At 38.1% G+C, this 27384-nt stretch overlaps 1 protein-coding gene across 2 annotated transcripts in view; it reads left to right on the top strand.

The window, feature by feature from the left end:
* The window catches only part of HS2ST1 (heparan sulfate 2-O-sulfotransferase 1), a 172034-nt gene extending 144854 nt beyond the window's left edge, over positions 1-27180 (top strand). Inside the window, exons 3-7 of one of the 2 annotated variants that reach the window (XM_080802019.1) lie at positions 1743-1828; positions 11177-11315; positions 22632-22729; positions 24500-24657; positions 25872-27180. In XM_080802019.1, coding sequence (XP_080658145.1) covers positions 1743-1828; positions 11177-11315; positions 22632-22729; positions 24500-24657; positions 25872-26098 — 708 coding nt within the window. In that variant the 3' untranslated portion in view covers positions 26099-27180. Of the gene's footprint in view, positions 1-1742; positions 1829-11176; positions 11316-22631; positions 22730-24499; positions 24658-25868 lie in introns of both variants that reach the window. The other variant, XM_080802018.1, reaches the window with a different exon arrangement.
* Positions 27181-27384: the final 204 nt, after the last annotated feature.

Genomic DNA, 27384 nt, shown 5'->3' with positions numbered 1-27384 from the left:
TCAGTTTTTAGGTTATCTAATTTTAATTTTCTGTTTCTTTTCATTTGCCATTTGATATTTTCATTCTCTTTGGAACCTTAGCAGATAGAAAAGAACATGAGAACCTCAAATCACACATTTTTTTGGCTCTTTTTTTTTTTTTTCCAGTGGGGAAAAATCGTAAATATCTGCTGAAATATAATTGTGTGTTTTCTAATGCAACATAATTTTATCTGCGTTCAATTTTCAGATTTAAGAGTATGTGTGTGTACGTATAAGATAATAAGATAAGGTTCCTATAACTTCCCTTCTAAGAACCCGATTATTTCCCTTAATATGAGGGGTTTTTTTCCCCCTAAGATTTATTTATTTATTTGTCAGAGATAAAGAGTGCACAAGCAGGAGGAGTGGCAGGCAGAGAGAAAAGCAGGCTCCCACTGAACAGGGAGCCTGATAATGGGGCTTAGTCCCAGGACCCTGGGACTGTGACTTGAGCTGAAGGCAGCAGCCCAAGCGACTGAGCCACCCTGGCACCCCAGTATATGAGTTATTAATGCTTCCCCTAAAAAATAAATTTCCCCAGAACCTTCTGTTTTTCCCTAGCTCACTTCTCTGACATGTGGCTGCTTCTGCACTGTTTTGTGCTCTGCACTACCAATAGGCCTTTTCTGGGAGGCGTCTATCATCATTCATTGCCATTAATTTATCGACTAATCTGGTAGAAGTGGTCCAGTATATCTCCATGTGACTAACTCTCTTCTAAAATGTAAATGCAAGATTGATAAAGTGTCAGAAATATGCAGTTCACAGGCCTGTGCTCCAGGCTGAGGTCACAGCTTGCAGAAACATTCAGTGCAGTTTAGGGTGGTGGGCCCCCGACCCTTCCACCTTCACCACCACACTGTACCTAGTCCCCAGAAGACATTCTCAACTGCTTGCTGCTTTTCATGCAGAAATTTGCTTATCAAAAATACATGCATTTTTCTTTGAGAAATAGTGTATCACTGCTTTGTAGCTAGTGGTACTTAGGCTTATCAAGCTCTATATCAGCTCTTAAAATTTTTTTCAGCAGGGGCGCCTGGGTGGCTCAGTGGGTTAATAAGCCTCTGCCTTCAGCTCAGGTCATGATCTCAGGGTCCTGGGATCAAGCTCCGCATCAGGCTTTCTGCTCAGCAGGGATCCTGTTCCCCCAGCCCCCCGCCTTCTGCCTGCCTCTCTGCCTGCTTGTTATCTGTCAAATAAATAAAATATTTTAAAAAAATTTTTTCAGCATATTTACTTTTTTATCAATGAGCTAATGATATCTTCTCTTTATTCTTTAAAGTCCTCTGATAATCATCATTTCTTTAATCATTTTGGTTTGAGGATTACTTTTTATTTGTTGAGCCATTAATAAGTATGAATTTTTATGAATAACAAGTCTCTGGGAGTAAAAAACAGACTCGGGCATGTGTTGGTACCCACGCTCCCCTCACCCATGTGAATTACTCACGGTGCAGCATTGTAATGATTGCACTGTGTGGGTTTTTCTTTCAGGATTCTCTCTCACTCCTCTGAGTGTGGTGATAATAGCTCCCTCTGTGATGAATTGGTAATTATAGATCACACTGTGCTCTCCTTAGTTGAAACCTGTGTTTCAAGCTCTGTAATTGTCAAACTGGTGTGATTTGTTTTAAATGTCTAAATGGAAAGTATTTTGCTCTCATCAGATTTCATTTTCCTTTATATTGAACTTCAGTAATGAGTGTGTTCTCCTGTTTTAGGTACGCTTTGTAAAGAATATAACTTCCTGGAAAGAGATGAAACCAGGGTTTTATCATGGACATGTTTCTTATTTGGATTTTGCAAAGTAAGTTGTACCAAAATGATATGCTAAAGAATGCTTTATACTTTAGCAACCTAAAGAGAAACACATTTATTAAATTGTTATGATTCTGATTTTAAAAAAAAATGTACTGGCTTGCCTTTGCCACTTTTAGAGATGTAATTTAAATACACCTTCTGGTGTTTTACTGCCCTCTAGTGTTCATAAGTTGATTATTGTCGCAGTAATTTTAGAAATTCGAAGTAGACTAAATATAGGTGATACTCTAAAGTTATTTATCATTATTCTGTTTATGTGTCTTGTATAAGCAAGTGACATTATTTTAGGAGAGCAAGAGGAATATTCTAAACATGGGTTATTTTGTGAATCCATTTGAATGTTTTTTTGTAGCATTATGGTAAAACTTCAAGTCCAGATCTTTTCTCCAACAGCCTTACTAACTTAAAAGACATCTTTAAAATGTATTTTTAAAATGATTTAAGCTCAGACGTATTCCCTCAGTCATTTCATTAGTAGTCATAACTTCACAGTAATATACTCTCATGTATTTGTCAACTCTAGAGTATTCTGTGTCAAATTTGAAAACTAAATTTGAAAAGAAAAAGAGTTGAATGAATTATTACTGATTTAGGTACTAACCCATAACTTTTTGAAGAGCATGTAATTAAAAGGGAATCTCCCAGATATTACATACATGAAACAATGTATTTTTATTTCTAGTTCCACAGTACTCAAGATATTTCAGTAAAATGATAGCTTTAAAATTAGATGTACAGTTTTCTGTAAATAATTCATACTGCAATATTGAAAACATTTTATAGGTAGCTTTAAAATAAATTAATTATTTTTTCTTTGCAGAGGCACTGAACCAATTTCATAAACTCCATTCATATGCATATTTTCCCTCAGGGCTGCATTATCCTTCAATTGAATGTTTGTTACCCTTCCACCTAAATGATTTATTTTTTCCACACACAGCTTGGTTTCTAATACTTGAGGTTTCCATTATTAAAATAATATATTGAGTGCTTTTGCTTTTGGCAAGAGTCTTGTGCTTGAAGCTCTGGTGTATGCTGGGGTTCTTGCAGTTGAAAAGTATAAAGTTTCTTGAAAAGATTAATCTCATTTATTAAATACTAACATGAATGTTTAAGGTTTCGAATATTTTCATAATCGGTCTCATGTTTTTGGAAATGAAAAGTATTGTGAAAAATTTCAATAGACTTTTACAAGATTTTAAACAAACACCTGAAAGAAATCACCTAGCAAGAATGTATTTTGATGTATATAGTCAAGAACTATTGCAGATGTAACTAGTATCTTTTTTTTTTTTTTAAGATTTTATTTATTTATTTGACAGAGAGATCACAAGTAGGCAGAGAGAGAAGGGGAAGCAGGCTCCCTGCTGAGCAGAGAGCCCAATGCGGGGCTCGATCCCAGGACCCTGAGATCATGACCTGAGCCGAAGGCAGAGGCTTAACCCACTGAGCCACCCAGGCGCCCCATAACTAGTATCTTTTAAAATAAATTTTAGTTTGACAGACCTAATGACTGAAGAGTAAGGAAGAGGAAGGAAACATCACCTTACCAATTTTTAGAATACTTTTATTTTTTCAAAACATATATTTTTTTAAGATTTTATTTATTCATTTGACAGAGATCACAAGTAGGCAGAGAGGCAGGCAGAGAGAGAGGAAGGGAAGAAGGCTCCCTGCTGAGCAGGGAGCCCCTGACGCAGGGCTTGATCCCAGGACCCTGAGATCATGACCTGAGCTGAAGGCAGAGGCTTTAACCCACTGAGCCACCCAAGCACCCCCAAAATATATTCTTGACTGCCATAGTACTTTGTGGAATCCATTAAAATACTTGCCTTCAGGAGAGAACAGTCAGATTTGGTGAAAGAAATGTTTAATCACTTAGCTTTTCAGTTGCCTTAAAAGAATCCCTTAAAGCATATAAACTCAGTATATCCCAAAATCCAGGAAGCAGGTAAAGACAATAAAAAATGAAAAGTGATTTTTGGTTTAGACTGATCACTAAGAAGTACACATTTTATTTGTAAGCCTGTATGTGTTCAAGCCATGTTTTGGCTATAGTTTTCTGGTTTTATTCAGAACTGTAGCATAATAACAGAAACCTCTCCTTGTTCCAAGTTTGTATTCCTATTCTGTCTTGCTTTTTGTACTTAGTCTTATTCCCGATTTTTTTTTTAAAAGCACATTTCCTGGTTCCTTTTTCCATTTTTCTCTTTAGTGTCCACTTACCTTTGTTTTCATTTCAGTTGGTGGACAGCACAGTTTTTTGTTTTTTGTTTTTTGTTTTAAATTTTATTTATTTATTTGTCAGAGAGAGAGTGGGAGAGAGAGTGAGCAAGCAGAGGCAGAGGCAGAGGGACAAGCAGGCTCCCTGCCAAGCAAGGAGCCCGATGTGGGACTCGATCCCAGGACGCTGGGATCATGACCTGAGCCGAAGGCAGCTGCTTAACCAACTGAGCCACCCAGGCGTCCCGACAGCACAGTTTTTAAAATGATACAGATATGATTAATGTCATAAATTTAGAAATTTTTCACTAAAAAATTTGTATAGATTGGACATTTTCAAAATGTCATAGAGTGCAGGTAATATAAAGTTGAATAAATAAGTTGTAGTTCTTATCCTCTGTTCGCTGAAGCTCCATTTTTTTCTGTATTTATCAGTTCATTATATTTCATTATAAACAATGAAAATATTACAGATCATCCTTCCTTTTTACATTCATACTCCTTCTTACCAGCAGCATCTATTACCTCAACTTTGATTTCAAATTTTACAAAATAAAAACATTAGAACACCTCTTTCATTTATTTCAGTGATATTTTCCTTTATAGTGAGTAGTATTCAGCTGAAAGAAAACTTTGTGAATGCTGGTTTCCGTCAGTCTGCTGAGATTTTCTATGATCTAGCTACCTATGGGTGACATGTCAGCATCTGTCTTAGATATTTGAAAACTTTTTTTTAATTTTTTTATAAACATATAATGTATTATTAGCCCCAGGGGTCCAGGTCTGTGAATCGCCAGGTTTACACACTTCACAGCACTCACCATAGCACATACCATCCCCAAAGTCCATAACCCCACCACCCTCTCCCAGCCCCCCTCACCCCAGTGAAAATTATTTTTGATACAACAGTCTTATTCAGGTGCATGTCAGGTGTGTACCTTTGTGGTTACCCCCAGAAATGAGTATGGGTGTTTACCACTGTCATTCTGGTTTCTCCATACCACCCCTGTTGTCTTTCTCAGAACAACTGAGGTGACTCAGTAAAGAGCAGATATGTCAGAGCAAGAAACACATAACTGAATGCTTCACTGGGTCTGAAATACCCTAGAGAGTATTAAAGCGACAATATTTTAGGCCTAATAAAGTTTGTGTTTGCACCATTTTTTCTCACTCTCACTGCTGTAATGTCACAACATTACAGGAACATTTCTTAAGTTATTGTAGTCATTACAGGCAATATGCAAGAGTTGCCTTTTTATTGACCTTGGACCAGCTCTTTCTACAGTATCAATGCTGTAGATGGTTTAGGGGCAGTCTCCCAAGCCAGGGAGATCAACTGTTAAATCCTCCCATTTCTTACTGGCTCTGCAGTTTCAGGCGCATCACTGCAGATCTGCCTTTTCCCCATTTGTGAAGTGAAGATAATTAAAGTAACTACTTCCTGGTGGTTGTGAGGATTAAATATGATAATGTATGTGAAGCAGTAGGTTTCGTGTCTCACACAAAGCAGTGTTATGTTCTTTTATAATTCTGTCTTCTCTCAGTTACCACGTTGTCTTATTGGTGTTTTCTTCTCCCTGTCTGAATCCATGCTGGCCCTTCTTATTCTCAACTCTTAATCAGGCATTGCTCAGGACTCTGTCTTTGCCCCCATTATTCCCTTTGGGGAAGTTTGCCCATTTTTCTTTACCAAGACATCAAAGCCACAGGGCACCTGGGTGGCTCAGTCAGTTAGGCATCTGCCTTCGGCTCAGGTCATGATCCCAGGGTTCTGGGATGAAGCCCGGCATTAGGGATCCTGCTTCTTCCTCTCCCTCTGCTGTTCCCCCTGCTGGTGCTCACGCTCTCTCTCTCTCTCTGTCAAATAAATAAATAAAATCTTAAGAAAAAAAAAAAGATATCAAAGCCAGAAACTAGAGTCATCTTGGACAACCCCTTTCTTCACCACATACATTAATCAGTCACCAGGTCTTTTGAGTTTGGCTTCTTCCACTTAGCATAAGGCTTTTGACATTTGTCCCGTGTATGCATCTATCAGTGGTTAGTTCTTGGAAGAGCAGTATTCCATTGTGTGGATACACCACAGTCTTCATCCATCCACCAATTTCTGGGTACTCAGATTGTTTCCAGCTTTTGGTACTAAAGAGTACAGCTGCTAGAACATTTGCACATAGATTTTATGTGGACCTATGTCTTCATTTCTCTTCGGTGCATAGAAGTGGGATTGCTGGGTTGTAGAGTAGCTCTATAAGGCACTGCAAAACTGTTTTTTCATGTGGCTGTGATATTTGCAATCTCACCAGCAGTGTATGAGAGTTCCAGGTGCCATGCATTCTTGCCAGAATTTGGTATTGTTAGGCCTTTTTTTTTTTTCTTTTTTAAAAGTTTGGGGCATTCTCATAGATGCATAATAGATGAATGCCCTTTTTAAGAGGTAAATAACTACTACAAAAATGACAACATCACCAGTGGGACCAACAAATACCAACAGGTCATTCTCTGTTTTTGAAACAAGATCATGGGAACCTGCCACATGGGGAAGGATTTGACAGTTTCTCTGAACCCTTTAGGGCTAAGAGAGTCCAGAATAAATATATATAAGATATCAGTGTCCCCAGTGAGACCGCTGCTTTCCTAGAGAGATTAAATCTAGTATGAAGCAGAAATCACAAAGTATTGTGCTTTCCAAAGGCTAGTCAGCCCTCTTACAACTTCATCACGTTCCATGTAGGCTTTGTCCAGTTAGACAACAAGGTCCCATTCAAATGTTCTGAGTATGCACTTGTTCTTTTAACGATTCTCAACGTTTACTCATTTATCCAAACTATATAGAGTGTAGGTGTAAAGACATGAGCCTAGATCATGTTCCTTGCTTTGCTGTACCCCATGTGCTGATGTGGCAAGAATAAGGTCTCTAAAATATCTTCTTACAAACCTGCTGCTCAGATTATATTTTTTGCCTTTTGATCTTTATAGAACATCACAGATTCCTACCAAATATGCTGTTCTCTTCCTAGGAAGATCATGTTCTAACAGGTCAATAATAGTTTATATCCCTAGAATGAAGATGGGTTGTCTTTTCTTTACCTGAGCCCTCCTGAGGAATAGCTCAGATTCCCAGCCAGGGTTAAATGTGGAGTTCGCAACCGTAGAGAACATTTTCTCCCTGTGCAAAACTACCTGGTTGGCAGAAGAATTAAACCCACAAACCTAAAAGGATGCTTGTTTCCTAAGAAGCCGAGTTGAATGACCCAGATGCTATTTTTGTCATGCCTGTTTTCTGTTAGAATCTCTTGCCTCCGTGTTTATGTAACCATACCCTAATATATAAATAACAGTCTTATCCATCTTCAGAATGAGTTCATACATGTTATCTCATTCAAATCATACTTCATACGTGTAAATGCCACCAGAGCCATGCCCCAGAATGTCGTTTTCCAGACAGCAAGAAGAATTTTGTAAAATGCCATATCTCCTTTTCAGTGCCACTTGGTAAGAATTGCTGTCTGTCCCATATGTCAGGGACTTGGGAGGGTGGGGAGGAAAAAAGAGGAAGCAGTGGTGGGAGATTATATGGGAAGGAGGTAATTCCCAAGAGAATGACTCGCAGTGGTCACTGGCTAATGGAAATGGTAAAGGGGTTCCCAGGCAATCCCACAGTTTTAAGGTTGGAGTCATTGCCCCATCATCCTGTGTTTTCCCCTCCTTGTAGCTAACTAGTATTAAGACTCTCCACTCTCTCAGTTAAGGTAGCAAATGTGTTTTTGTTTTTCTTCCCTTTTTCTCTTCTCTTCTCAAGACTGATTGATTTGAGAGAGAGAAAAAGCATGAGTGGGAAGGGCAGAGGGAGAGGGAGACAGAAAATCTGAAGCAGATGCCACACTGAGCATGGTGCCTTACTCAGGGCTTGATCTCACGACCCCGAGATCACGACCCAAGTTGAAACCAAGAGTCCAGTGCTCAAGCGACTGAGCCACCCAGGTGCCCCTCAACTGTATATTTCTGATGTCGTCCCCCCCCACCTTGGCTCTTCTTGCTGCTGAGTACTCTGTCCTACAGAAAGGCTGCCTAAGTGGCTACTTCCCAGCAGTCTATTCAACTCATTCTGTGATATTTGACACCTGTGTGTCTGGCACTGTGCTGGACGCTAATGGTAAAGCCATGAGTAAGAGGGAAGCAGTCCCTGCCCTCATGGAGCTTCTACTGTAATGCCTAAGGTGGCAGTGCCATATATTTGGCAATGATACTGCTTCCTCTTTTAAAAACTTGTGAGAAAATTGTTTATTGCATTATCGGTTTTAATGAGTAAAGTGGAAAAAATGCTATTTTTTCCTATTCCGATCAACCAACTCACAGCTTTAATATTATGATGATGTTTGACAAGGGGACTTTCTGTAGTTAGCAGTATTTAATTATATATACAGAATTTTAGTGACTTTGAGTCACTTAGTGGTGAGAAAAGAACTAGAAGTCAAGACCGCTGACCCCTTCTCACACACAAATGGTTCTCACCTATTTGTAAATTAGGAATTTCCTGGTTCATTAATTTTCAGTAATTCAGAGGCTGAAAGAATTGAGTTATCCAGGCACCTTGCTTTTGCTCTTTTATACTCTTCTCTTTTCACTGCTCATTTGCTTAAGAACCAAGTAGAAAACATTTATAGAGAGCCTGCTGAGTGTAAGACATTGATTGCAGTGGGCAGAAGTAATGGGGAAATGTGAAATTGGTTAGTTTAGCTATATGCTTTTTAGTGCCTTTGGAAAAAGATTTTAGTAAGAAAGGAAATTTAAGTTATAAGCTGTGAGCTAAAATTGAAGGTTTCTGTGAACAGATGAGTGAACATATCAAGAGTGGTGAAAAGAATAAGCAACTTTCACTGTCTCTTATCAGAGTCACACAACTGAAGCTTAGGTCTCTCATTTCGCATTGTGATTCCTGTTTTAGGAGAGATTGCTAATATTTTTTTAATCTTTCAAATTAGTACTAATCAGCGGGCAAGTATTTATGTATACTCGGCCCTATGAAATATATAAAAGAAATGTACAGTACTATGCCTGTTCTCAAATGGCTTGTAAGACTTATAAGAGAAACACTAGTAGGACAAGCAGTGAATGGAATTGCCTGAGAGCAGTATCTCCTGGGTGCAGGTGTCAGTAAAAGCAGATAGCACTTGAGCCCTAGGCTTCCTAGGCTTTACAAGATCTCTTTATTGCCCCTCTGCATTGTGTTCCCAAACAGCAGCCAATGGTGTTTTCCTCTCCTGCTTTATTGAGAGGTATTGACATATACATTGGGTGAGTTTAAGGTGTACAATGTGATGATTTGATACACATGTATTGTTTGGTGTTTAGCACCATAAGGTTAGTTAACACATCCTTCGGGTCACACAGTTACCATCCTCTTGCTGTCCTTACGGCGGGAACGTTCGAAGTCTACTCTCCATGGCAACTTCAGGTTTACGATACACTGTTGGTAACTATAGTCACCGTCTCGTACATTACAACCCATATCGTGACACTTCTCTGCTGACTCAGGCTTCCCTCCTGATGCTTGTAAACCTCTGATCTGTACTTGTTCCACCCCACCCGCTTCTCCCTACTCACTTTTTGATTCTGCTGCAGCCAGGCTCATCTCCTTGCTATTCTTGAAAATGCCTGGCAGTTAGCAGTTTGCAAGGGGTGGGGGCTTCATACTCCTGGAGTTTCATCTCTAGGAACATTCTCTTCCAGAGGCCTGCCTGGAAATCCCTATTTCGAATTGTACTCTCCCCACTTCTGGCAGTCCCTATTCCCTTTCACTGCATCATTTTTTTTCCTTAGTACTTTTTACCATCTCACATATTTACTTATTTTTTATGTTCTGTCTCCCCCAAATAGAATGTTGGCTCCACTAGGGCAAGGAATTTTGTCTTTTTTTTTTCTTACCACTGTACTCCTAGTATGAGAATAGTGCTGGCATGTATTGGGTGCACCAAAAAAGTATTTTTCAGATGACTTAATGTAATAGAAAGAACAGAAAAATGAGAATGACATTCTAGTTAAGGAAGACAGAATTAGCAGAGTCATGTAAGGAGAAATAGGAATGTGTTATATGCTGGGAGAGGTAGAAGGGGTGGGCCTAACTCTAACAGATGGTTTCTTCTTTGAGGACAGTTAAAAATAAAGTAAGGTCAATAAAATGGTACCTGAGACATAGGCCAGCAGGCATTAGCAACCAGAGGAGTTTGGGTTTGATGTCAACATAAACAGTTGAGTTATTCCAAGTTCCTAAGAAGAATGATCTAATAAGTGTTTTAGTAATATCAGTTGGGAATTGGTCTGGAAGGTAGATTGAAAAGGAGAGACACCGCTGCAAGAAAACCAATGAGGTTAATTGCAGTGATGCCAACAAGACACCTTGGGAGAGGGCGGTGGTGGAAAAGAAGGGAGTGATGAGGACAGGTCAGATCTGTGGGGAAGCCGACAGCAGAAAGATCTAAATGATTGGTAACTGTACTAAATGAAGAATAAAGGAAAGTAGAGGTGAAGTTAACACGAAAAGTTTCAAGACTGGGACAAGTGAGGATATTAGAACAGGAGGCAACTGGATGATTCTGAGGGTTGCATGGGTTGCTAAAGCCTTCTCTGTCTCCTCTGTTGCTTCACCTCTTTCTCATTCCCCAAGGAAACAGTGCTGGAAACCAAATGTCTTTCGCTCTTGTCTTTAAAATCAGAAATAGCAGAAGGTAGACTCCAGTGGTCACACTTGTGTGGATTTAACGTATCTATTGATAACAGGTGTCTGGTTTGGTGGGCCAGAAATGAAAAATCATTGCTACATAAAATTAAAATGTTTTATGTAATTCTTGCCAGTAAAATTTAAAATTGTCTTTCATTCAAATTTCCCTTCTCTTCTTTATCTTCAGCACTAATTTTTAAATTCTTATTTCCTGTTTCACTCTATTGTAACATAAATAATCACAATTTCCTTTTCTCCACATATTCTATTTTATTTAAATAAACTCATGTTCTTCTTTCCTTATAGAATTTATACCTCAAACTTTTAATTTCAGGATACCCCAAAACAGAATGAAAATAGAGATTTCACCTTTTACATTTCACTCTGTTTCAGATTTGGTGTGAAGAAGAAGCCAATTTACATTAATGTCATAAGGGATCCTATCGAGAGGCTAGTTTCTTACTATTACTTTCTGAGATTTGGAGATGATTATAGACCAGGGTTAAGAAGACGAAAACAAGGAGACAAAAAGGTAATATTTTAGTTTTAGGATGTTTACAAAGATAATTGTTTATCAACTGCAATGAACAATGTGCTTTAAAAAAATTTTTATTATTAATGTACTACTTGCTTATTGTGGAAATTTTGAAAAGAACCCAAAAGTATAAAGAAGCAAAAGTAAAACTTATAGGTGATATTTTGGTGTACACATAATTTTTTGTTCTTTCAAAAAGATACTTTACTTTAGTTCCAGGGCTGAATATTTCTCTTACTATAGTCCTAACAGTTTTCTGTGGGACCGTTGTAATTCTTCATTCATATGAGGAATTTTGTGTATTGTACTTTGGTTCTTTTAGTCTCGATGGTGGCAGTTTATATTGATTTGTGATTTGTGCTCATCGATTTGGAAACACTGTTTTGCTGAAGCAGCTGTTTTTTTTGTTTTGTTTTGTTTTTTGTTTTTGTTTTTTTTTTCCAGATGAGATGAGAATAGTCCCAGAGTTCTTACTTATTAGCAGGTTCAGAATTGGGTTGTCTTCTCTTTAAGTGCATCCCCAGAGTAGCACCAGTGTTATTTTCCTAAGAAACCAAACTGATGTGTCACTTTGCTTGTGGGACACCTTTACTGGGACCCCGTTGCTCACAAGTTGGCTCAAAGCACAAGAGACACAGTCTGACATAACCTGAGACTGACTTCTCCTGCTGCTTTTTCCCTCAGACGCCCAGTGCTTCGGCCATGAGAAGTGTTGCTGTCTTCCATGCTCACTGTCACCATGTACTTTGGGCACATGTGTTGTTCCCCTATTTAGAATGTTTCTCCTTCACTCTGGAAAACTGTCCACTTTTTAGGGCCAGCTCAGATGTTAACTCTTTGGTGAAGTCTTTTCTGGTGCCCCACAGGCAGTCAGTCATATTGCTTTTAAGGCTCCCGGAGCACTCCATTCAAACCCCCTTTTTAAAGCATTTATTTGTGGTATTTGAGTTATTTGTTTCCATATGTCTTCTCCAGGAGGTTCTGAACTTCCTGAAGCGGGGGCTAGATTTCATTCTTCCTTGTTTCCCTAGTGTTTAGCACAGTGTCTAGTTCATCTGGTAAGTGCTTAGCAAATGAGTTGAATGAGTTGAATGAGTGAATTCTGCACCTTTTGAACCTAAAGTGTTGTGTAATCATGATGCGAGTTACCTGATATAATAATTAATATCCAGCAATTAATTTTTCACTTAAGTTATATGTACCTTGTGTGTCACATGAGAGGTGATATATTTTGTTTTATTTACTTTTTTCTCTTTTCTAGAAATTGCTGTTCCTTTCCTTAGTCTTAAAGCTTTAGGCACAAGGTACTGATCCAAACACAGATAATTGACCAGACCTTTTGTGGTTTGGGGGGGGGGTGGGAGGCGTCCACTGATCTCTTAGTATTAGTTAATCTTCTAAAATGTATATATATACTTACATTATTATGGTGATTCAACAACATTTTATAAAATGGAATAATACAACTCTTGTGATCCAGTACTTTAGAATTTGTTAATAGTTATTTCTAAATTCACTCCAACACTTCTTCCTTTCTTCCCTTCCTCCCTTGCTTCTTTCCTTCCTTCCTTCCTTTTTTTTTTTTAATTTTAGCCCTTTGATTTACACTGTTTTTACTTGATAGATGTTAATATCCATCTCTCTCCTTTGACCAAAGGAGTATTAGTGTGGGTAAAGAGAAGATTTGCAGTCCCATTGGTTCCTACATGCACCATCTGTCACTGTCAGTCCTGGATACCATGGTTTAGTGGTGGCTGACCTATATAGTTTGGGGAATTGGGTAATAGTAACACTTAATATAACATTATTAGTTCACATCTATAACAAGCACTGTTTTAAGTTATATGTATTTTTTCAGGTAGCCTGTACAATGGTTCTGTGAGGTAGCTGCTGTTCTTGTCTTTATTTTACAGATAAGGAAACTGAGGCACAGAAAGGTTAAGTACCTTGTCCAGCATTGTACCACCAGTAAATGGTAGAGCTGGAATTTAAACCCAGGTACTGTAATTCCAGAGCTCACTGTCTTAAGCCCTCTATTCCCTTTAAAAAGGAAGGAGGGAATACAACATTCTACCCAACATTTGTATATGAGAGATGTTCCCAAGTTCCATTCTCAATACCCACAGAAAAATTCAGGCAAATATTTTAACATCATTTTCCTTTCATATTTGAAAGATTTAGGTAGATATGCCCTCCAAGCCTGGAGACTTAATCATTCTTCACCCTGATAATGATAGGGTTTGGTTTGTTTTTGGTTTTGTCTTTGGTTTTATGTCATTATAAAATACATATTAATATACCTGTTTATTTAGATGTAATATTAGTAAATCAGCAAAGTACTTTTGTATTACATTAATTCTCATGAAGACAGGGCCATCTACAAATGCTTTATTAAAGAGAACAATTACTTTGCTTTATGATAGGCAAAATGGACCTTTTGGTCTTGAAATGTATTGAAACATACACATTTTTAATAATTTGTCTTGTTTCTCATGACACAAGTGTTGGAAACATTCTGGGACCTAATTAGTTAAGTAATGTTGTTTTATTGCAAATAACTCCATATCTCTAACTGGAAAGAGCTTTCATTCATTAATAAACTCATACCTATAGAGTTGATAAGACGGGATGGCATATAACATTTTTTAAATGGCAGCATATTTGAAGATAAGAGCGATTAAAAGGTGGCTATGATGACATAGGAAATACCTGGCAAAGGTTGGAAATACCTTGCACTGGCTTCATTTCCATTAAATCATATTAAATGATACTTGGAAGTATATTAGGCAGTATTCAGCTCAGCACTCATGGCAACTATTGTGTTTTAAACTGCAGTACCTGATAATCTAAACTGCTTCTTCCTTCCACTGTCAAACAGTAATTTCAAACACATTTCAGGGACATGTATACTTATGATAGCTTTCAGCTGATCTTGTAAGAAACTGAAGATTTGTTTTATTTGGGCGATTTCAAATACTCTGTTCTTTGTATTTGTGACTGGAGGTTTACTTAGTATAATGTCCAGGACCTGGAAAAAAGGTATATTAAATAATACAGAGGCAAGCATTAAAGAACTATATAGAGAAATCAGTGATTCTCAGACTTTGTAGTCTTAGAACAACGTTTACTCTTAGGTTATTGGGAACCTCCAAAGAGCTTTTGTTTGTGTGACATTTGCCAATACCAATAAATACACCAGTTTACTGGGAAATTTTAAAAATACTAATTTGAAAGTAACAGTAGGAAACCCATCATATGGTAACATAAATAATGTATTTTAATGCAAATAACCATTTTTCAAAAAAGTATAGAGTTGTATTTTACATTTTTGCAACTTTTTAAAAATATCTGGCTTAATGTAGACAGTTGGATTTTCATATCTGCTATTGAATCCATCTGTTGAATATGTTCTTTTGGTTGAATGTATAAAGAAAATCCAGGTTTACACAGATATGTAATTGGAAAACGGAGGATTTTAAGAGCCTTTTTTAGAAGATTGTGGGTGTTCTTCTTTAATACTATACTAATAAGAAATCTGAAACCACAGCAGTGAAGTTTTTATGTTCTGCTACATTAAAATCCATTTACGTATTTTAAAACACTTTGAATGGATTTTTTTAACTGAGCATAATTGTATATCATCATGCATTGGCCATTGGAAACATACTCATACACTAAGTTATGTGGACCTTCCAGATGTTGACACATTTTATTATACAATATCAGAAATTGACATTCATTAATACCACTACTGATCTCATCAGAGAAGTCTTTACATATTGGGAAACTGTCAGACTTATGGGGGCAGATTGAGTTTTCCAAAATTTTTTATTTTTGCTCGAAAGCTTAACTTTTGTCACCAACTGCCACAGGATTTCTCAGCCTCAACACTATTGTTGTTTTGGGCCAGACAACTTGTCATAAGGGGCTGCTTGTACAGTAGGATGTTAACCAGTATCTCTGACCTCTAACTAGTAGCAGCCCCCCACACGTCCCAGTGGTGAGAACTGAGAATGTGTGCAGACCTTGCCAGATGTCACCTGCTGGGTCAAAACAGCTCCATTTGGGGACCGCTGGGCTACCAACACTGTCAGTTGTTTTCTGCCAAGGAGCAGGTACACTTTGTTCATTTTGAGAAGGTATCGGCCAGATACCCAAGTTTGAATAACTTCAGTTCTTTGTTCAATGTAGGGCTTCTGATGGCTTCTGAGGAATATTAACTGTGCCTATAACTCTCATCACTCACATTTTCTTAATATTATAAATATTTTGGTTTTGAACTGCCCTATAGATTATTAAATATTTTTTACTAACTGTTTTGTTAGTGGAGCACCAAGGGGAGGCGGTCATATTTCTGGAAAGAGTAAATAGTTACGTGCTCTAAATAACAATCTAAAGGAGAATCAGTTTATGTTTATTAAGAAGTACATGGGGTGGCTGGGTGGGTCAGTGGGTTAAAGCCTCTGCCTTTGGCTCAGGTCATGATCTCAGGGTCCTGGGATCAAACCTCAACGTTGGGTGCTCTGCTCAGCAGGGAGCCTGCTTCCCCCTCCCTCTCTGCCTGCCTCTCTGCCTACTTGTGATCTCTCTGTCAAATAAATAAATAAAGTGTTTATTTATTTATTTTTTTTTAAATAAAGTCTTTAAAGAAAAAAAGAAAGTACTCATTGCTCTTGGGATTACAGCTCCTACTCCAATTTGTATTTTTTTAAATTTCTTACTCTAAATTAACTAGACTTATTGACAGCTATAAGTATTATAGTGAATTTAGAATATTCTACCTAAAAGTATGAATTAGTTTATAAAAGGTAGCAATGAGGTTAGAAGAAATCCATACTTCATGCTTTTGTAAGTTAATTTTCTCATTAACTTACAAAATTCTGCCTCCACCGTTCTTACCAATTCACAGTCCCCTGACCCTTGTTTATGGAACATGAATTTTACAATTGTGTCTCACAAAGGCATGTGAAAAAGTTATTATTTGGATAGTTAGTATTTTATATGTAAAAAGCATCACAGGAAAGCAATATAATTCTTTACAGCTCATTTTTATTTGAAAGCTTCATATAGACCAGTATTCTCTATCTCAGTCAAAGGTGCACAACCCAGGGTCACCCTTGACTTGTCTTCTTTCCCGGTTTCTGATGGGACCATAGGTGTTTCCTTTCATCAAAAGAGAGAAAACAGAAGGGTCAGTTATCATGGAGTTGAAGAAAGAGATAATGAGTTCAAATTGGATCTTATTTCTTAGTCATGTATAAGTGAGTAGAGGTATGCACTAAAAATTGTATTTGTATCTCAAAAAATAGGTCTGAACTAAATTATAGATGTGGGAGTCATCAGCATTAGGTGAGAATTGAAACAAGAGATCAAATGAAATTGCACTTGGAAGACCTAGAATATGAAAAGAGGACCAAATGAAAAAGAAGGGGAGCCAATATGTAGCTCTGGGGCAGCTAACCTTTAAAGAGTAGGCAGAGAGTGAGGAGCATGACAAGGAGCCTGCAGTAAAAGAATCAGAAGGCAAACCCGATGAGTCCAAGTAGATGGGAAAATAATTTCACTTGTGAAGGAGTTAGCAATTTGAGGATTTAAAACTGTCCCTTAGATTTGTCACTGGGGAGGTCATTAGGGATGTTTGAGAAAGTAATGTAAATAGAATCCAAAGGGTCGGGGAGTAACTGAGAAATGAAGTGAAGACCTAGAGGAAAGACCACTCTTGAGATAGAAGTTTGGCTTTAGAAGGAACAAAAAGCATCAGAAAATGTTTCTTTAAGATGACAGACATTGGGCGTATTACATATCTAAAGAAAGCGGGGGTGATGGCTAATACAAGAGACTAGAGAAAAATTGTTGGAGCAGGGTCTCAGAAGGCGGTGAGGATGGTATTCAAAGATAGGAGAAGGAAATACCTCTTGAAAGATGAGGGCAGCAGGGGGCTAGAGATGCAGATAAGCTTTTGTCCAAGCAGGAAATCCAGGGAGCTTACTCTTAGCTTCAGTTTTCTGTATAAAGTGTAAAGCCAGATCCTTTGCAGAAAAGGATTTCAATGTACATATAATTGCCATCACTGTCAGGCATCACATTTTGATTACTTTTTTTTAAACTTCAGTTTTAGGAGTTAAATATCTAAACTAATAACCTAGTCTAAAGAACATTTTGATATTCATGCTTTTAAAAACATCTGGATCTTGCTCACCATGAATTGTTCTTTCTAAACATAGATGGTTTTTAAGTGAAAAAACTGATCATAATTTTTTGTTTCTGTGGTGTACTGAACTGGGTTTTGTGGGAGGGGAAGAGAGTCTGGAGTATTTTTGTTTTTGCCTTTTATTTGAAGGACTTCAGATTTTAGAAGAGAGAAGTATTTATGTATAGAAAATCCTATTTCTGAAATATGACCAAAATGTAGGAGAAGGCTAATGGGAAGATTTTGATGGTCATGGATTTGAGTGACAGCCTTAAGTGTTATGGGTATGGCAGCCCAAGTGCTTATGTCACTGCTGGGGAGTCAATGCAGCATCTCATCTCGGTGATCTTAGTGGACTGAATCATCAAGTTGTGTGTGATAAAGATGGGATTGAGTTGTCTTCATCTGGCTTCTCTCACTAGGAAATACTTGGTTGACTTTATTCATCAAACATACAGATAGAAAAGAGAGAATTACTGTTATGCTAAAATCTGGCACACGTGTATGTTCACCAGTTTCTGATTTTTCATGGTCTCTTTTCTCCATGTCTTCCTTGCTACTGGCTGCATTTGGATTGTTTCTTTTAGTTGATAGGAGCAAAATTCCTCCCCCAAATGATAAAGGAAGCAAAACCCTATCTATTTTTCTACTTTTATATTGTCTAAGAAAATATTTGTTAGGTGAATTAAAGTAGATACTAAGCTTCTAAAAGAAGCCCAAATAATTTAAATAAGATTATTTATTTTATTTATTTAAAGATTTTATTTATTTGGGAGAGAGAGAGCATGAGCAGGGAGAAAGGGCCAGAAGGAAAGGGAGAGGGAGAAGCTGACTCCCCGCTGAGCATGGAGCATGAGGGACACAGGGCTCCACATGGGGGAACCCTGAGCTCATGACCTGAGCTGAAGTCAGAAGCTTAACCTACTGAGCTACCCAGGCACCCCTAAATTAGATCATTTTTATCATACTTAAAAGCCTAAAAGTGAGGAGTCCAGACTCTTAGAGCAATTTCCGCTCCACAGTTATTCAAGGACCTACTTTCCTTCCATATTGTTATTCTGCTGTTCTTTAGGAAGTTGTCCTTAAGTGCTTGGTTGAATTAGGGTCACCACTACTTCTGCCTTCCAGCCTGTTGGGAATGAAGGAAGTGGAGGGCAAGCAATTTCTTTTTAACCAAGAGGCCCAGAACCTACTCATATCACTTCTGCCTTAAGTCCACTGACAAGAACTTAGTCACATGCCTGTACCTGACTGCAAGAGAGGCTAAGACTCCATGACTCTGGGAAGAATGGAAGAGTGACTTTTGGAGACTGCCCAAGTGGGCTAGCATATTTAAAACTGCTAGCCAGAAATATACTTAAAGATTACGTACACATTGTTTTATTTGAAATACTAAAACACTTCAAGAGCGCAGGAATTAGGAGTTGGCTAACTAGAGAATTTAATGCATGCTTATTCCTTAATCAGTTTTTATTCCAGTAGTGGATGTGTAAATTCCCAAAGTTGAGTAACTCTATGGAAATTTTTAATATTGTATCATTTTAGTATCCTAGTTTCTTACATTAAAGCAAAATCTTTTCAGTGTCTTTGAATCTTATGCACACAAAATGGTAGCAGAGATTGTGCGTTCACCCACAATCACTTTAATAATTTGTTTATTTTCTGTCGGGGACTCTAATCAGATAGAGGTGTAAGGAAGCAGAGCACTTCCTCTGAGCTCCTTGGGCACCTCACTGTGACCTAGGATTTTCTTTAAATTGGGTAGGCATGGAATCAGAAACCTAGTATATCATCACTCAGGTCACTGAGCCTGAGATTTCTTGGAAATTGAAACATGGTAGAGATAGATACATCAGGTTTTTTTATTGTTATGAGCTACAAGTTGGCATAAATGATAATAAAACTACTTTTTATGAAGTGACTTAGGCCAATGCGTCTAAGTCGGACCATCTTGTAAAATTCAGAAATAATGTTATGGCCACTGAAATGGGGTTTATTGAGTCTTTTTTTTTTTTTTAAAGATTTTATTTATTTATTTGACAGATCACAAGTAGGCATAGAGGCAGGCAGAGAGAGAAGGAAGGAAGCAGGCTCCCCGCTGAGCAGAGAGCCCAATGCGGGGCTCGATCCCAGGACGCTGGGACCATGACCTGAGCCGAAGGCAGCGGCCTTAACCCACTGAGCCACCCAGGCGCCCCGGGGTTTATTGAGTCTTAAGAGTAAACTGAGGTGTTTTCACTTTGTGTGTGTGTGTGTGTGTGTGTGTGTGTGTGTGTGTGTGTGTAGCTATAATTTGGTATATGTATCTAGCTAGCTACAGAGAGATCCTAAGAGAATTTGAGAGAACTCTAAGGACTGTCAAAATGCTTCATGAAAAAATGTTCCTGCCTCTATCTTCATCTTCACTAGAACTGTGCCTTTAATATTTATGAAAATCCCTGGAAATGGTGTCTTTCCAATCATTTGCACTACCGATTGCGCAATTTGTATGGCAATGATTGTGTGCTGTGGAGGACACAAATGCATACTGCTTGATCCTTCAAAGAGATGAGAGAGAACATAATACACATTAAAAAAAAAAATACATGAAGCAAGTTCTTCAGATAAAGATGTATATGTAGGGCACCTGGGTGGCTCAGTGGGTTAAAGCCTCTGCCTTCGGCTCAGGTCATGATCTCAGGGTCCTGCGATTGAGCCCTGCATCGGGCTCTCTGCTAAGCAGGGAGCCTGCTTCCCCCTCTCTCTCTCTGCCTGCTTCTCTGCCTACTTGTGACCTCTGTATGTCAAATAAATAAAATCTTAAAAAAAAAAAAAGACGTACATGTAGATATACATAACTGTATCCTAAGAGCTGGCTGTTATAAGGCAGTATAGTTAATTTATACCAGTCTAAAGAAGGTAAGAGTAACTTTGGACCAGAATCATTGGAAAGATAGTCTTCTTGTAAACCAGATTGCGAAGGAAGGCACTTTTAGAGGAAGAAAATGTAATCAGCAAAGGTATTTAGATTTAAGGTATATATCACATGCTTGAGAAACTACAAAACAGGCTAATCTGGTAAACATGGAAGTTACACATAGAGATAAGATAACTAGCTTTTCGAGGTCAGAGATGAAATGCTTCAGAAATGAAGCATTTCTTAAAGCCAGGATAAAAAGTTTGGATTTTTTCAGTTGAGACATTGGAAACAAGTGACTCCTTACACTAATCTGGTAACTCTCCAGAGCAGGTTGAAGGAATTGAAGGAAGGAGGGCAGGGAGCCCATTAGAAAGTGATTATAAGAATAGACACATGGCATTGTGGGACCCTGATAGAAGCAAGACTGACAAAAGATGGATTGGAAAGATGTTACCTCATCTGATGTTAAGTGAGGGAGAAGAAAGACTCGGAAATGTTTTGAGATCTTTAGTCTGAATTACACGGACAGCGTAATCCTTTTGCCAGAAGTATTGAGCGTGAAGTAATATTGGAAATTCAAATGAAAAGCATCCTAGGTATTAGAAGATGAGAAGTGATGGATCTGGATGGAGGTTGAGATTTAGATGTCTTTTGCCTAGAAATTATAAATGAAGCCAAGGAAGTAGAAAGTGTGAATAAGCTAAGGAAGGCAATGGGCAAAGAGAAGATCACAGAGATGAATTTCCATACCTGGTAGAAGGACCAAAACATGCCTTCAAAGAAGATAATGATAGTACATTCACAAAGGGACAGAGAACCAACAAAGCCAGAACAGGGAGTGTCCAAAGATATAGATAAGGATCCAGTAGGGGCAGAGAGACCAAGAGATTTTCAGAAAGAGGAGGGTCAGATGCCGTGAAGGTCAAGGAGAACAAGAAACAACAAAACCTTGTATTTGACTATTAGGGAGGTGGGGTGGAGAGAGAGACCCGCACAGACATAGACACATTCCCCTTATCAAATGCCTGCAAGTGGACAGTCAGCTGTGGTAGATTCTCTTACGTTCGTGATTTTATTTCTTCCTCAAAGTAAGATCATGTCCTCCTTTCTTAGGAAAGGAAACAAACACAAAATTTAATTCTGGGTTCAGGATTCAAACCCAAGTTATAGACCTTTTTGCTATATCATGGAGAAGGTCATTTATAAAAGGAATGGGCAAATTATGGGCCGTGGTCTGCTGTTGTCTTTTGAATGTTGCCACAGTAAAGAAAATCATTCCACTCTAGCTCCACCCAGCACCAGGTGTAAGGATTTTCTGGTCCTATTCTCATAGATTTTTGGTTGAAAGGGCCCTTTGAGTGTATCTAATTGTATAGATTAGAAATTGAGGTTTGGAGTCCTTAAAGACTTACTTAAAATAAAGTTGAACCTGGTTCCAGAAACTCCAGAGCTTTTACTCAGCTCTTACGCTCTTTCTACTCTTCCACACTTTCTCTTCTCAGAAGTAACAGGTGGCATTTGTAGATGTCTCACCAGGACAACAAGAGCTCCCAAGTTTGTTCTCTGGCATCTCAGGATCATTTCAAATAGATAGTACCTACTGTTAAGATGCCTGTGACAGACTGTACGTACTTGAAGAAGTGAAGCTGATTAATTTTAGATTCATAGCCTGTGAGTCTCTTTCCCGTTTAATTAATTCATTCAGATGCCCTGGACAGGAGGGCACACAAGTCATCAGTATCCGAGGTCATTTCTGCTTGGTGCAATGAGTTTTGTTTGTTTTATCGAGAAAAGGAGGGAAGACTTCAGTGTAGTCCTCCTTTATATTCTTTTCAAATGATTATTTCATGTAGAATATCTTTAGCCTTGTTTTTATTTAATTTCCTTTGGAAGGGGGCTAGAAAGTACAGATACACAAATTCAACATAAACCGTATTCTCAAGGACAAATTGTTATCTGAGTGGGGGAGGGTTTAATTCGTATAGTAAAAGCAAAAGAAAATTCCTGTATACATCAGCATTAAAAAAAGATGGGCAAAAAAAAAAAAAATCTATTTAACTTTCCTTAATGTCTCAAGTATGTTTTTGTAACCTGCCTATCTCTTTAATTTACTAGCTCATCCCACCCGCTGCTGCCTGTGTATTTAATAACTTAACTTGTTAAGGTATTTGATAGGTGAGACCTGCGTTTATGGCTCATGTGTGCTGTTTTGTGTCTGTTCCAGACCTTTGATGAATGTGTGGCCGAGGGCGGCTCAGACTGTGCTCCGGAGAAGCTCTGGCTTCAAATCCCGTTCTTCTGTGGCCACAGCTCGGAATGCTGGTAGGGACATAAAGTTAGCTTAAGTTGATAATCTTCTTTATTGTCTCTATAATCTGTGTTTCACAAGTGTGAACATACCAGTCAAGGGCTAGGTATAGGGAAATTAGTGAAAGACCAGACTAAAAATAACATGTAATTAAGTAATAATTTAGTTTTATAGTTACCTTTAAAGTGCATTGAAAAGATTCTTCATACATCATATCCTTGGCAGTGTTTTCTCAGATGCTGGTTTTTAATGTTGAGTTTTTGTTTTGTTTTATTTTCATTTTTTGTTTTATTTTATTTTATTATTTGAGAGGGAGTTGAGAGTACAAGCAGGGGGAGGGGCAGAGGGAGAGGCAGGCCTGCTGAGCAGGGCCTGACTCTGGATTCATCCCAGGACCCTGAGATCATGACCTGAGCCGAAAGCAGACTCTTAACCAACTGAGCCATCCAGGTGCCTCATAGTTTTTTGGTTTTGATGTTAACATATTTTGCTATATTCTGGCAGATCTCCTGATTAGAGGCCAGGGATAATTTCATAAAGCTCATTTTCTCCTAAGCTTGTTGTTTTAGCCATTCATTTTATTTATTTATTTATTTATTTATTTATTTATTTATTATTTTTTATTTATTTATTTATTTATTTATTTATTTATTTATTTGACAGAGATCACAAGTAGGCAGAAATGCAGGCAGAGAGAGAGGAGGAAGCAGGCTCCCTGCTGAGAACCCGATGTGGGGCTCAATCCCAAGACTCTGGGATCATGACCTGAGCCGAAGGCAGAGCCTTTAACCCACTGAGCCACCCAGGCACCCCTTAGCCATTCATTTTAGATCAAGAAAAGAGTTAGTGGGTAAATTATTCACCTGGTTTTACTGTTAACTGATTTTTTTACTTTGAGAAAAGCCAAGGTTTTGGTTGTGGTTTGGTCTGCTAATAAATATGAGGTGGAAAATAAAGGTTTTTTTATCTTTAAAAAAGAGTTTATTTCCTCAATGTGCAGAACTTTCAATTTTTTTAAAAAAATGGTACATTTTTGTACATATTTATTCTAATCGTTTTAATAGGAAAAGTAGAAATAGGAACACATTCAAAGTTAGTGTCTTCCTTAAAACCATGATGAGAAATGCAAGGAATGCCTTTATTCTTTTGCTCATTATGTGAGACATATTACTGGATCACTGTGTACCTTAAGGGTCCTACTCAATAGATTATATCAAAGCATAATAACAGCACAAGAAGAACTGGAAGTATAGGAAGAACATCTTCTCAATTTTTAATCATATCTTTAGAAAAGGAATTGGCAGATTACCATCTGGAGACCAAATTTGGCCTATCATCTGTTTTTATAAATAAAGTTTTATTGGAACACAGTCATTTCCATTTATTTACTTATTGTCTATGACTATTTTCACACTGCAAGAGCAAAGTTAAGTATTTGTAACCAAGAACATATGGCCTGCAAAGCCTAAGATATTTACTTTCTAGCTCTTTACAGAAGAAGTTTGCCAACCCGTGCCTTAGAGCAATAAAAGGGTATTGTCTTTTGGACTTTGGTGAGGAGATTTTAATTTACTTCTTTAGTATGTTTCATAGATTCGTAGAACTGGGATGGACCTTTGAAATCAAGTAATTTACTCCCCCGCTCCCGAGACATTAATAAAAGGGCATTAAGGCTTTGGATGGACGTGTGTTTATTTTCTCCATAATCTGTAGTGTCAGAGGCATTAAAAAAATACATAGCAGATTTCACAGCCAGGTTTCTAATTCCTTTTCTTTGGATTTAGGAATGTGGGAAGCAGGTGGGCTATGGATCAAGCCAAGTATAACCTAATTAATGAATACTTTCTGGTGGGAGTCACTGAAGAACTTGAAGATTTTATCATGTTGCTGGAGGCAGCTTTGCCCCGGTTTTTCAGGGGCGCTACAGAACTCTACCGGACAGGTATATAAAGGACAGGTTTCTTTTCAAAGCTGTCCTTAACTTTGTTTGTTCGCAACTTGAAAAATATGTGTGATTTGACATTTCTTGAGTAAAGCCCAAGAAATAATTCCAGAAAGGCGGGTATATTATATTACCTGTTTCTTCTTAGCATTTTCTTTCCTTTTTTTTTTTTTTTTTTTAAGATTTTATTTATTTATTTGACAGACAGAGATCACAAGTAGGCAGAGAGGCAGACGGGGGGGGGGGGGGGGCGGGGCACGCAGACTCCCCGCTGAGCAGAGCGCCTGACTCGGGGCTCCATCCAAGGACCCTGGGATCATGACCCGAGCCAAAGGCAGAGGCTTTAACCCACTGAGCCACCCGGACACCCCCCTTCTTAGCATTTTCAATACAAAACAGGGCCTGGCACACAGCTGGTGTCCGTTCAGTATTTTTTGAGCAAATAAAACATGCGTTAGATGATAATTAGAAGGCATTGTAGGACTAGTGGAAAGATACGAGCTGCAGAACAGTCTTCCTTAGAAATGTGTCATATTAACTAATGCCACACAACAAACATTATGACCATATTGCACCTGAGACCTGTTTAGACCTAATGCTGTTCAGAGTAAGGGTGGGATGGTGAAACTGAGTCCCAGTCATGATAATCAGCAGGTGCTGTGTCTGCCAGGGTAAAGTGTGCTTCAGGGGCCTTGACTGTATGACATAGCTGAGTGGCAGGGCTCTGGTCCAATCTAAATGTGGAATTTTCCCCTGTTCTTTGGTAAGACCCAATATAGCAACTCTTCCCAGAGTATGCATATGCCCTAACTTCTCACACATGGACAATGTAGGTTATGGTAAATTAGTATTAAGTTTGAAAAGAGATATTTTATCATATTTAAAAAATAAACTAGTCAGAGCACCAAGCATTTGATATTAGAACAGCATGTAAGGCGATGGCCTACACTTTACTGAGTGGTGATCCTTACTTTTCTTATTTGACATCTCATTAAGTCTCTAACAGGTTAAGGATTTACATTATAAAGGAATAAATCACAGTTCTAGTATGATTAGGGCACCAGTCTTGCCTGAATGATATTAATGCAAAACAGTTATGTTACTGTCCTTCAATGTGCCACATTAACTTAATCCATCTCTCCACATAAAGAAGCATCGCTCTTTTGTGTGTTCTCAGAATTATTCACCTTTTTTTTTATTTCCTTTGTAAGTAGGAAAGAAATCTCATCTTAGGAAAACCACAGAGAAGAAACTCCCAACTAAACAAACCATTGCGAAACTGCAGCAATCTGACATTTGGAAAATGGAGAACGAGTTCTATGAATTTGCCCTGGAGCAGTTCCAGTTCATCAGAGCCCACGCTGTACGGGAAAAAGACGGAGACCTCTACATCCTCGCACAAAACTTTTTCTATGAAAAGATTTACCCTAAGTCGAACTGAGTACAAGGTGTGACTGTTAGGTTCTTGAACTAAAACTTCGACCTTGTCTTCACCTCAGCCCCACAAGTCGGGTTGCTGATGGGTGTGAGAGACAGTGTGTGTTGAGCCAAGTTAGGGAGCAGTAACCCCCGGGAAGTAGATGCTGGCTGGTAAGTTTCAGTGGCCTCAGAGGTTTCAGTTTCAGCCTTTTTTTTCTTTTTCTTCCTCCTTTTTCTTCTTTTTTCCTGGTTAAATTTTGGTGGGAGTTATAACCTTCTGCCTGGAAAAACCCTACACATCGCCTAAAATTAACACATAGCGGGTCTAATTGGAGGCTAAATACAATTTCAAACGTAAGTTCTGATAGTGTCCTTTGGACAAAACATTTTTTTCCCCAGCTAACCATGAATGAAGATTAATCCATTTGCTGCTTCCGCCTTCACCTGGAGGTTTTGGGTCATACACCTCTACTGAATAGTGTTACTGTTTGGCATTGTGTGCTTTGTTTTTGTGAATCATGTCTCATGAAATTTATTGGAATGTTTGATCCTATTTGCTAAGAATGTTTCTGCCGTAGTTGGAATTGCCCACATTTATGTAGGTCGTTTTAATATTCTTTAAAAAAAACTGATTATTAGTGTTAAAAACCAATTTTAAAAGAGTCAAAGCAGTATTTCTGATTCATGTCTTCCCAGTATCTGAGACTGGGGAGATACTTCAAGGAATGTTGACATTGTCTGGAGTTTTAGTTAAGGCTTCCACACATTCATGTCAGAAAAGTAAGTTTAGTATTTGTTCCTCCATGGGTTATTTGTAGAGCATATACTGACATATTGGTGATTCCATATTATAACTCCATTAGTGATCTGTGGTATGGGTAGGATTTTCCTACTTCTTCTGTACTTTTACTTGTAGACTATTTTTACTAAGGTGCTTTATAATGTGTTTTAAAGCATTGCATTTACAAAAAAAAAAAAAGAAAAGAAAGGAAAATGCTGTAAATATTGCATATTTTATGTATTTGGACCAAATGGTTATAAGTTAATTAGGTAAAAGTGGTTTTGCACCAGTTTTATTATGTCAAGTAAAATCATCAGACCTACTGTTCTTGTAGTTCTCAATTAACTTTACTGTTAAACATCACTGAAATGGACTTCAGTAACCTTTCAATTTTGATACACAGAACATTATTCATAATTGGGGGGCAGTAATTCAAGTGGGAAGAGTACTGGCCAAGGAGTCAGAAAAGCTGATTTCTGGTCCTGGCTCTGCCACTTAATCAGCTGTGTGATCTTGGGCAAGTCACT

Source organism: Martes martes (assembly GCF_963455335.1).
Source record: "Martes martes genome assembly, chromosome: 4".
NCBI classification, from domain to species: Eukaryota; Metazoa; Chordata; class Mammalia; order Carnivora; family Mustelidae; genus Martes; species Martes martes.
This window is presented reverse-complemented; position numbering and strand designations above follow the sequence as displayed.